The 12276-nt window shown below is 51.9% G+C and overlaps 1 protein-coding gene across 1 annotated transcript in view; it reads right to left on the bottom strand.

Annotated features, from left to right (window-relative positions):
- Positions 1–12276, bottom strand: part of LOC130526450 (contactin-associated protein-like 5) — a 63428-nt gene that overhangs the window by 33095 nt on the left and 18057 nt on the right. The window contains exons 5-8 of the mRNA XM_057034164.1: positions 8664–8867; positions 8268–8452; positions 6366–6509; positions 2195–2465 (exon numbers count right to left, since the gene is read on the bottom strand). Coding sequence (XP_056890144.1) covers positions 2195–2465; positions 6366–6509; positions 8268–8452; positions 8664–8867 — 804 coding nt within the window. The remainder of the gene's footprint in view (positions 1–2194; positions 2466–6365; positions 6510–8267; positions 8453–8663; positions 8868–12276) is intronic.

Genomic DNA, 12276 nt, shown 5'->3' with positions numbered 1-12276 from the left:
AGCGTCACTAGCTGCTCCGGGACCAGGACGGCGGGGGAACCCTCCCTCCATCCCTGGAAGCTTCGGGATATAAACATGTTTAACCACGTTTGACCACTTGAGAATTGTTGCGTTTGCGCACGTCCGAGATGACAAACGGACATCTTGTGTTGCTAAAGCACCACTAAATAGTTGGAGAATTCAGCTTTGAAGCGGCAGGAACATGAAGGTCTTCACTCAATGAGCAGCGTTAGCAGCCTCTTTCATTAGCGCCCGCACGGCAGGAGACATCAGACACTCACACGGCCTTGGAAGAGAAGATTAGGGGACTCTGGGGGAGCAGAGCAAGTAATTGTTGTGTGTTGCTGATCTGTAACAAAAGAAAACTTTAGCTGCATCTTTAGCTGCATCTAAATCTACAGATAAAGTTCCACCAGCAAAGGTGGTTCTTGCCCCATAAACTGACAACGTGGACTCTTTAGAGCTCTGCACAGTCACCCCAGGGGGCCTTTATCAGCACTAACCTCCCCCACCCCTGTTGCCCCCCACGCGTCCGGCGCCCATTGGACACATGGGACTGGCGCCGCTTTGGTGTCCTAATGAAATTAAGGGATTTACCCCCCGGGTTGTGCTTGGGAGGCACATTTAAGGGGGATGAATGTGGGTTTTACGCAGCAGATCCCAGGGATTATTCTCAGGCAAATTAAAATGTGCCGAGTCGCTCCACGAGAGCCCCGCACTTGTCGGCGAGATGCTATCGGAGGCCCCGGTCAATAATAATCTCAGCAGTGACCTCCATCACGGCAGCACCGGGAGAGCAGGGGACGACGGGCCATCACGCTCCGAGACAAACGGGTAAAGCAGCAGAACGAACCTGAATCACCGAGGCCTCCGCTCATGAAACAAACTCCTCGTGCTCCTCGTGCGGCGGCTCTGCCGCTCGTCGCCCCGGCTGCAGGCAGGTAATTTAATCTCTGGGATGAATTATATAAATAAAGGGAATATTGTCCCTCAGGTCGTCCTCTCCATCTATATTTCCCAGGAGTCCGCCATCGGCAGAAAGTCCGCCTTCCCCAAACAATCACGGCTGTCTCGATAATCTCGGCTAACCGATCCCAGACAGGGGATCCGGTGATATTTCTCACCAGGAAAGAATGGTGGGTTTTTTTTTATTGAACTTCTAAGCTGATAAAAGAATTTGGATGAAATGACTTTGGTTGGTCGGAGCGCCGCTCGCAATCATGCGGTCGGCTGGAGATTCCAAGGTCGAGCGAGGATGGCAATCATTTGATTTGGGGAAGTCGAAACCCACTTCATGCAGATGCGTTTATGTGACAGCAAATAAGAGGAAAAAACGGTGACGAGTCGCCCCAAAACACATGTGGGCGGGGGGGGGGGCAGCAAAAGTGTTCTATATTAAAACATCCTCCAAAAAGTCTCACGCACACACAGAGAGAACAAAGAAAATTACTGTCAGCTTGACAAATCGCCTTAAGAAATCATTATTCTTCGTCCCTTTTTGGTGAAACTCACTTATAAATAGAAAAGCTCCTAAATTCAAAAGCTTTACGTCGAACCCAGAACGGCCAGAAGAAAGTGACCTCCGATCCGCAGGGCTCAATAATTCCTGTGTGCGAAAGCACGAATCTCACCCACATTTCTTTGAATTAATTTTGTCACCAGCAGATTCTAAAACGGCCGAAAACCCACGCTGTAACCATGGTAACCGTGTTTTCCCTGGCGTCAACTAACAAAACCTGTGTTAACTAAAAGGTCTCAGGAGGCTAAACGATTCATGGTGCGTTCCAGTGACTCTGGGATCCGTCGTTTTAGCCAGTTGTGTTTATTTGTTCAGTTTTGGACCTCCTTTAGCAACGACTTTCCCAACCTTGCTAAAAGTTCTGCATGTTCCCCACCTGTGGAGCCCTCACAGACATCAAAAGAAAGTAATATATTTGAAAAGTGTAACACTTTAACTGGGTTATTAAATGAGCACTGAATAAAACCAGCAATGATTGGAGCCTGAACGCACCCTTCCGAGGACTAATGCACAATAGCTTCCTCCTACGGAGAGAGCAAGTCCACTATTAACTGCTAAGTGTGGCGCATGTAAACGCCTCACGTGCACAGACTGGCACCTCAGCAGCTGCTGGGCCGTCTAGTCTGAGGCGTCTTTGAGTTTTTGCGCGTGTTTTTATTTTAGAACCCGACTCACCCACTGAGACCTCTGATTTCTGTCGCCCTGAGTTCTGGAGGGTCAGGGACAGCCGGCTGTTGCTGATCCGCAGCTCCAGTCTCTGGGGCTCCGGGTTCAGCTGCAGCGACAGCAGAAGCCCGTCTGCGTTCCACGTCCGGAACTGGAAGCGAACGGAGAACCCCCCTGCGCCCGCGGCGGCCGCCGACGGCAGCGACAGGAAGCTGCTGCTGGAGCTCAGGAAGGTGCAGGACACCAGCTGGGGCGGCGAGCACGAGAAGGTCACGTTGCCCTGCGGGAAGGAGACGGATGCAGACGTGAGCGACGAGCCGGGGGCGAGATGGAGAAGCTTTCGTTTCACCGTCCGTCTGAGGCTGTGGCGTTTGGGGCCGGCTCGTTTGTTTCACAGACCTCGTCCGGCACGACAAGATCGCCCCCTTTTTCACACGAGTAGAAGTGGAAGAGCCATCGAACCAGAGAAATGGGGAAATAAACACCAGGCATCTGCACTAAAACAACAGTCCCTCCAACAAAAAGTGGGCTTTTCATCGGCCGAAACAGCTCTTTTAGGAGTTGAGAAGAAGAAAGGCCATCTAATATCTATAGCACGTGCTCTTTATGCTCTTTATGCTGTAGCAGCAACCGTGCGGAGGTGTTATGGACACATTATCTGACAAGAGAAGCTCAAAAAAAAGGAACTTTTCGACTCCCAGAGCATCCAGGTCGCGTACATCTTCCCGGGAAAAGCGGACGAGCAGCTGCCATTTATGGTTCAGTGCTTATAAACTCATCAGCTAGTCAGGATCTGCCAACTCTGCTAACAGGAGGCTAAACGCAGGGCAGCATCGCAAACAACGGCGCAGGAATCAATCAGGGGCGGGTTCAAGGGTCCCGCAGCCTGACATTCAGCAAAGATGGTTTGTTTTGTTCCTGGTTTCGTATTTTCCGAGCATATTTAAATGTGTGGATCGATACCAATCTCATATCTGTCAAAGAAGCAGTTATCCAGGAGAGAGCTAGCTTGATTAGCATAAACACGGGAAAGGGCTACAGTGGGAAGCCACGGGGTGACGGGAGCAGCCTCCCGCCGCCGCCTCATTAGCATATCTGCAACAACACGTAGCCTTTGGAGGCCGCACGGGCGCGACCGCGCCAGCGCCGTATCAACCAGGAAACCGGGGTGAAGACTCTATCAGTCCGGATCTGCTTCTTCCCATCTCCGCAGTCGGGCTAATGCTCCTGACATCACGTGGGAGGTGGATTCTGGCGGCTCGCAGCCTCATCTGCTTCCACCTGTTTGTTGAAACAGCGTCGACGTTTGGTCTTGAGCTGTAAATCCAGTTGTCAACACGTGGAAATAACGGCGTGGCGACGGCACGACCTCATCACTGCGTTAGCTACTCTCCAGTGATGGATGAACGTCAACCAGCAGCCGCCGCCGAGCGCTAGCAAAAGGCTTCAGAGAGCTACTAATCACTCTGGTGTCCTGAATGTTGCTGGAGCAACCTGCTGTTCCCATCATCCCTCCATCCATCATCATCCATCATCCCTCCATCCATCATCCCTCCATCATCCCTCCATCATCCCTCATCCATCATCCACCCACCTATCTATCCCTCATCCATCTATCCCTCATCCATCCATCCGTCATCCATCCATCATCCATCCATCCATCCACCCACCCATCCCTCATCCATCATCCATCCACCCACCCATCCCTCATCCATCGATCCCTCATCAATCCATCCACCCACCCATCTATCCCTCATTCATCCTCCATCCATCCATCCATCCATCCATCCATCCATCCATTCATCCACCCACCCATCCATCCTCATCCATCCATCCATCCACCCCCCATCCATCCATCCATCCATCCCTCATCCATCCATCCATCCATCCATCCTCCATCCATCCATCCATCCATCATTCATCCATCCATTCATCCATCCCTCATCCACCCATCCATCCATCCATCATCCACCCATCCATCCATCTATCCATTCATCCATCCCTCATCCACCCATCCATCCATCCATCCATCCATCATCCACCCATCCATCCATCCATCCATTCATCCATCCCTCATCCACCTATCCATTCATCCATCTCTCATCCATCCATCCCTCATCCATCCATCCATCCCTCATCCATCCATCCATCCCTCATCCATCCATCCTAGACCAGATCCCATCACCGTGCCTGATGGTTCCAGCTCCAGACACCAGCAGAGACAGCAGGTGGCATCTGTTGCCCTCATCTGTTTGGTGTCACCTTGGGTGATTGTGTTTTCTTTATTTTTATATGCTCATCAGCGGTTTTTGCCCCTTTTCCTTGCCAGCCCCCCCCCCCTTGTTATCTTGTTTACTCAACATGATGATTCAGCATCTGGTCCAGCAGTGGGAGCTTCAGTTCAGGAAATGAGTCTAAGGAGGGAGACGGCCGGTCCGGAGCGCCGAGGTTGCGTCTGTCTTATTAAGCAGCATAAGCAGGGAAACAAAATACGCATCATATTTAACTCATATGCCCCCCCCCCCCCCCCCGCCAGAATGCTCTGTTGACTGTCAGGGTTCTTTCAGGGCAGCCTTGTTTACAAGAGGCCAAAAAGATCCGGGTTCTACCGCTGCTCTGCCTCTGAGTGGAACGCTAGCGCAGCCGTAGCCTCATTAGCGCTACGGTCAAATACACTGCGATTACTTCCATCTCCCCAGAAATGAGACAGATTCCGTTTTTTTCTACCATGAAAATATAAACTCCATCAACTCGACCTCGGATGAGGCCTGACCAGTTGGGACTCTAGAAGTGCTGGTAGGTCGGGTTCACTTGAGGAGGGAGCCATTTTCCATTAACTGGTCTCATATTTGCTTTCAAGACATGGAAGTGGTATCAATTACCCACCTAATTCTTTTTAAGAATCTCACAGGACAGAAAATAATTGACAAAATAATTCTAAAGTACCATTTTTGCCTTCTGAAACTCGCCGGCAATTTAAAAAAAACAATTTTCCCGGCGATAGTGATAAAGTCCACCCGGGCCGGAGTCTGTTTAAAACCCAAAGTAAGCACAAACTGGGAGGGAGGCGAGATGATGGGAGATGAATCCAGGAAATGTGTTTGCTCCTGGCCTATAATACCGAAAATGGTTAGAAAAAAAAATCGGTTTGGATTTCAGTGTAATTCTGTCCAGTGCAAAGGTCGCGGTCGGCATATTCAAACACCGACTGGTGATGTTGACTAAGGTCACGGTCCCATCAGCCCCGGCGCCCGCGGGCCAGAACAGAGCAATCACAGCTCTTTGACTCTCAATAAGATTCCCTCCCATCAACCTCGGGGAGATGGCCCCATTGAAATTCCATTACAGCCTCCATCATGGCGGCGCCGCTCCCCACCTCCCTGTTGTCTTACAGGCCTTTTAACGCAGCCGTCAGATATTAAAAGGCCGCCGACGCCCCAGATGAGATGTGTCATGTGGCTCTTTGGCCCGCTGATTTGTGCGGGAGGCCGACGGCCCAGATGAATCTATTCATGCTGGCGAGGAGCACATAGAGGGTTCCACGTCTGCACTGGGACGAGCCGGCTTTAATTTAGCCATTTTGGGCCACAACAAGAGCTCTATATAGACTCACTTTATCTGAGGTCAATACCAGCAAATGCAACCGTGGGAGAGAGAATAAAGCCTAAAAAAGGGTTTTAACAGGGGGAAAAAAGGTTAAACGTGAATGTGAACATGAGCAAAACCGTCTCTGTCTGTTTATTAGTGACCAGAAATAACATTCAAAGGAAAATAAGGACACAAATGTTAAAGAAAAAGGCTTAATTGTTCAAATGACGGCGGTTCAAAGAAACGCACATTCCTGTTAAAATCCCAAATCAAAGAATCGCCATCCCGCCGCAGTCCCGTTCAGCTCAATTCCCCTCAGACTCTTTTCATCCCACAAACATGGAAAACGGGACGGGAATTCATCTCAGAGCCGCATTGAAACGTGTCTCAGATCTGATGAGAAAAAGGAGGAGAAGAAGCTGCCTGAAGATGTCACCTCCTAAGGAGCTTTTCCGGCCGTTTCTCCTCATCTTTAGCATCACTGCTCCGGTTCATCCGACTTAAAACAGGATCTCATAAAAGGGCCTTTAAGGACCGTTCAAAGGAACGTTGTGGATCTACCCGGATGCAGCGGCGGAGGACTCGGACTCACCACGCTGTGGATCTGCGGCTTGCGTCTCTTCGCCAGGTCGATGATGTTGTTCCCGTTGTAGTACAGGTTCTCCATGCAGCCCTGGAAGTTCCTCCTCAGGAAGGTGCCGGGTTTGCCGGGCAGCGGGATGCCCCCGAAACTCAGCTGCGGCCGTCGGGAGACGGGAGAGATCGTGAATTTTCAGCGTTAAACTCATCTTTTCATCATCCGTTTGGGTCCTTGGACCAGAAAAAACCCTCAGATTTCTCTCTTTTGTCAGATTAGTGATGGATGTTTTCATCCGAACCACAAATAGAAGCGGAAACTGCTCTTAACACTTACGAGGGCAGGCGCTCCGATGGATGACTAAACTGCATAAAAACTCGCGCTGTAATTCACCGGCAGAACCCGATCGGACGCGTTCTGATACCTAATGCGGAAATATTAATGTGGGCTCAGGGAGAGCAACAAACCCGGCGCCGGATGTTTAAACGGGTTCCTTGTCCCTGACCTCGGAGAAAACGCCAGAAAACCTCAAAAAGGAGTCTTTTACTTTGGTGCGGGGGAGCTCGGCGAGGAGCGCTGACCTCTGCCCTCGCCAGCGCCTCTGGGATGAACTGGAAATGACTGCGAGCCGGGCCTCATCATCCCGGAGCGCCGCTGCTCCCCGCTTTAATGCTCCTGTGTCCGGATCCCCACAAAGTCATTTTGAAAGGCTTCCCAGGGGAGCGGGGGCTGTTAACGCAGCAGATTAGTGTTGGGATAAAACTGTTGTCAATCACACGCGGCAGCGTTGGGCTGTGAGTGTGTGTGTGTGTGTGTGTGTGTGAGTGTGTGTGTGTGTGTGTGTGTGAGAGAGAGTGTGAGAGAGAGTGTGTGTGTGTGTGTGTGTGTGTGTGTGTGAGAGAGAGAGTGTGTGTGTGTGTGTGTATCTGAAGGTAACGTTCGGCCATTTCACGTCCGAATAAAAGAGGAAATGAACTTTCCTGTTCCCGGTCTCAGCTCATTTTGCCGACATTTGAACGTCACGGGGATAAAAACGTGACGCAACAGGAGCGTGCGCACGGAGTCCAGAGCTGGTTCTGGTTGGCCGCTGCACGTCCCCGTCCCCATATCTGACAAATCATTGATTTTTTAAAACCAACCAATAATCCAACGCTTCCTCTTCCTGTCCCTGAGACTGATCCCGACCAGATTCCCAGCAGCCTTTTAATGTCCCACTAATCATCGTCTCAATAATGATAAATCTCTGCTAATTGCATTATCGCAGAAGACACAAAGCCAAATTAATTCCAACGAATTTGTCGCAGCGTGGACACATTAAATGAGCTCACCCTCGGCTAACGAACAGAGGGACGGGAGCAAACCTCTCCAGAGGAGAACGAGGGACGTGTTGGAACATCTAAACACCCAAAGTCGTTTCAGACTCGTGAAGCAAATGTGCTTTAATGCCGAAGGAGATTGGAAAAGTTTCGGGTCCTCCTTCAGCGGGAGAATCGGGATAATCAGACATTCCGTCGCTCCTTTAGCGGAGCAGGAAACTGTAATTGGATGGAATCCGTAAATGGCCCCCGGGGATCCCCCAAAATCGGCTTTGACAAGCGCTAACGCACATTTAGGTAGCGGGGACGCAACGTAATCTATTTATCGGGGACGTTGTTTAGACGTGGGATGAAAATAATAATCAGGCCAGCATTCCCGCTCTTCTACTCCTCCGAGAGAACGAAAACAACTTGTAAAAATGTCATTTGACAACGCGGCGCCTCCCCAGGGCTTCCTCGCTAACTGCAGACTGTTTACCCCGGGCCCCCCAGGCTCGTCGTCGCCGTGTTTGTAATGACGGGGGTGTCTGCGCCGCGCTCCGTGGATCCATTTAACCCCCCCCCCCCCCGGTCACGTGCGGCGGCCGTCACGTGGACTCACCTCGTAGTCCACCTCCAGCGAGTGGCCCTCTCCTCCGGTGTGGAAGTGCTGCGTGTGGGCGTCCACGGTGAGGTTGACCTGCCTGTTGAAGCGCTCGACGTGGACCGAGTGCCAGTGCTCATCATCCAGCAGGCTGCCCACGGTCACGGCCACGCGGCCGCCGCTGAGCCGCGGCCTGCCGTCGTCTGCCGGGAGGGAAAAGAAGCTCAATAAAATGCGTCTAATCCTCCTACGAGCAGGAAGTAGAGGCGCTTGATGGACGGGCCGTTGCAAAAATAATCACCTGCAGCTAATTTTGGGAGCGTTTGTGCGAATCGCTTAGCAACGGGATTAACTGTAGCTACAAATCCGACGATTGTGCCTTTAAAAGGCCTCGCTTGTCTTATGGAAATGCACCTAAGTTGAGGTAAAGGTCCAGTCGGCCCCGGTGGAGCTCCAGGGTGATGTAGTCCCCGCGCTGGCCCTCCCCGTGCAGCAACACGCCCTCGGCCTGGTGGCTCTTGAACCGCAGCGAGATCACGTCCTTCAGCGTGGACATGGACTTCTGGTTGAACCGATACAGCAGCGAGCTCCTGCCGTCGAAGTCGGCCACGTAGGACTCTGCAAGGACAGGAGGCGTCACGGGTTGGGACGGGAACACGCGTGGGACGGCGAGGCGAGGAAGGCGGGGCGACACGCCTCCCCCTCGCGCCGCCCGGGTGGGAATTCACACGTTAAAAAAAGAAAAGGAATAATTTTTCACACCAGACTTTGAGTTTGGAATTAGGAACCAAATGAGGTGGAAAAAGCGTCGTGTGCTGCTTCTAATTTGATGCTAGATGTTCTCCAGGAGGGTTGCCATGGTCTCGGGCTTCATTTTCATGAAGACTATAAATCTCTGTCAAATCTGTAGGTGGTGGGGGGGTGGTGGTGGTGGGGGGGGCGGAAGTGCGAGAAAAATAACAAGTAATCACACCGATAACAAGAAGAATAACGACACTGGAAAAAATAACTCCTGCTGGATAAGCACAGCGGCCGATGATGGGAATAATTACAGCCTGTTGGCAGACCCAGACCCACGACCAGACCCAGACCCAGACCCACAACCAGACCCAGACCCACGACCAGACCCAGACCCACGACCAGACCCAGACCCAAAGTCTGCCTTCCTCATGCAGATGCAGCTTTAATTGAATCGTGGAGAATCGGGATCGGAGGGGCCTTTCAAGAGGAAGGAGATAAAAGGAAGAGGATAAAGAGAGGAGGACGCATCATCAGAGCCGAAATCACGACCGAAGCCCTCCACTCTTTAATTTGCACCTGATTTTTCATGCTACCTTTAATCCTGCGCTACAAAGAGGCGCTTTGAACCGTAAAGTGGCTGCAGCCACGAGCCTGTGGACGCGGCTCCACGACCTTGGGAGACCCTCCAGATGGGAATGGAGTATAGATTCGATCTCAATGAGCAGGAGCGTCGTAGGAATATCAAGCGGTCAAAGACAATAGTCCCACCGAGCTACTAACGATGCTGCGGCCTCTAACGACGCAAAGGGCCCATCAAAGGCCCAACGCTGCCCTGACGCCGTCCATTATGGCGTGAAGGTCGTCGTTCCATCGCTCCAGAGGTGGGAGCGAGGAAACCTCCCGTTGGAACGCTTGACATGATTGATCCACCGTTTCATCTTGGCCTGAGCTGATTGGCTGAAGCCGAGCGTCCGGTCGCGGCGTTCCGGGAAAAAACGGCTGCGGCGTCGCGTAAACCCGTCTTATTGGGAAAACGGAAGATTTGTGGCCTGTGATATACAGCCGGGAATTATGGTAAAACGTTGGCTGGTGCAGAACCGCGACTGATAGGAATTGTCATTTTAATTTGGAATAATCTCTGGGACGGAACAGCACTTAATAAACGTGTTGCTACAGCGTTTAACGTCAAGTGCTTGTAATTTCTTTCGGGATGATACGCGCACAAAAACGCGTTTAGGGATGCGCGATGGCGGAGGAGGCGCATTAATCTCCTGAAGGCTTCTGTCTGGGCGACGGCGTCGGTTGCCGGGAGACCTGTAACGCTGCCTTTTACCCGTATACAAAACACACAATTTAGGTCTGTCACATTTACATAAATGTATACAGAGGCCATTTCTGGTGCTTCTCGCATCCTTTCGGAGCCGTGCCGTTAAAATAAGGCATCGCTGTCTCGGAAGCTTTGCTGGTGATGCTGCTGTGGCCCCTCTGATGCAGCATCTTCCTGTGTTCTTCCTGACTGACAGCCGACGCCGAGACCTCGCCAGCCTGCCGCGCAGCCCGTAAATCCTTCCCCCTCCGTTCACACCAAACCAGCAGAGGCCAAAAATAAGCACTGCGGGTTCTGCTCCGGCGGTTTTCTCCGGCGTTCCGCTACGCCATTGATCAGTTTGGTTTTAATTGGTCCGATTAGTTACGCTGGGAAGCAGGAAGGAGCGACAGGATTTGCCGCTCAGCTGTTAGCGCAGGCGGGTGAATTGTGAACACAGGTGGCGGCGTGGACAGGCTGCGTGTTCTCGCTGTAGGTGTGGACGCCGGCGTGCGCCGCGTGTGGCATCGTTAGCATGTTCTGTGGCGCTGAGCTGCCTGTGCTGCTGTTCTGTCAGGATGTTGATGGGCTCCACCAACAGCTCACACACGTCTGCATCTGTCATGACGAAGACTAAATGAGGTGCTGGCGGGGGGGGGGGGGGATGTGGGGGGGGGGGGTTAGCCAGTGGCCAGGTGAGCAGAGACCAGACGTGTCAGACGTGTTGGAACAGAGCGGTATCCCACAATGCACCAGCTCCAGCCGCAGTAATGACGCCAGGTACAGGAAACACTCCAGGAGTTCCGACCCGTGAACAGTTTCGAGAAGCAGCTCGTGTGCTTTGGTTGAGACTGCAACGCCCCCCCCTCCACTCCACCCCCCCTCCCCGCTCCATCTGACTTTTCCCTGAGAGGCTGTTTGAAAGCCGAGGGAGATAAAGTTTAGTTTTCCGTCTCCCTCCCTCCTCCAAGTGTCCCCTGGGCTGCAGAGCCAGACTCCACATCCAACCTCTCCAACTGCTCAGTAAAAAGAAAAAGTATATACAGATATAAAAACATCTAGTAAAAAGAATTCTCCAGAACTTTGAGTCATAAGTATTAGACACGCACATCCCGGCTGAGAGCTTGTTCCCGTATCGGAGTTAATTTTCCCCTGTCGATTCCCCAGATTTAAAGTGAAGCCAGTGTAATCCACCTGCGCCGGCGCCGGTTCTGATCACTTCATATTTCAAACGGCGCTCGCGTGACGCGCGGTGGCAGCGCAGACATCAGACATTAATGCGCTCCACTTCTCCGATGCGGTTTGGGAATTACCAAAGTGATCTGCGCAATATATTCCAAGTGTGTTTCACAGCGCATTAATTCTCCAGCTCGCCGTCAGGAGCTTCGCCGTGTGTGGGAGGGGGAGTCCACAGCACATGGATTTTACTGTGGACGGCGGAGCTGGAAGACACTTCCTGTTTAACCACCGTTCACCGGCGGCGCCTCACCACCGCGCCGCTATTTGCATTTGCTCCCAGCGCCGACACGTCCCATCTCCCTTCCCATAACTGTAGCTTCTACCTGACGTCTTTCCCAATCTGCTGATATTCCCGCACGCCGGGCGTGCACAGCCAGCCCATAATCACCTTCTCCTCTTCCTGTCGTAGCAGGGGGAGGAAAAAAATGGTCGTGAACCGAGAAGGTTTTTATTCCAGAAGTAGGAAAGCAGCTCATCCTGAGATAATTATGTATTTATACTCAGGAAGAACACATTACTAGAGACAGGGAGATAATTAAGTAATGATGAGAAAACAGCAAGCAAACTAGATAATGAACGTGATGGTAATAAGCTGGAGTGCGTTAAAGTGTCATCTGCAACAAGGGCTCGACAATATTCACCCCGTCACAGTCCTTTCATCGGAAAATCCGCAGGAAGCTACGGCTACAGAGGTGTTCTGGCGGGTTCTAGGTTGGACGTATTCACCTCGCTTGAAAAAGA

The sequence above is a fragment of the Takifugu flavidus genome, chromosome 1 (assembly GCF_003711565.1).
Source record: "Takifugu flavidus isolate HTHZ2018 chromosome 1, ASM371156v2, whole genome shotgun sequence".
Lineage (NCBI taxonomy): Eukaryota > Metazoa > Chordata > Actinopteri > Tetraodontiformes > Tetraodontidae > Takifugu > Takifugu flavidus.
This window is presented reverse-complemented; position numbering and strand designations above follow the sequence as displayed.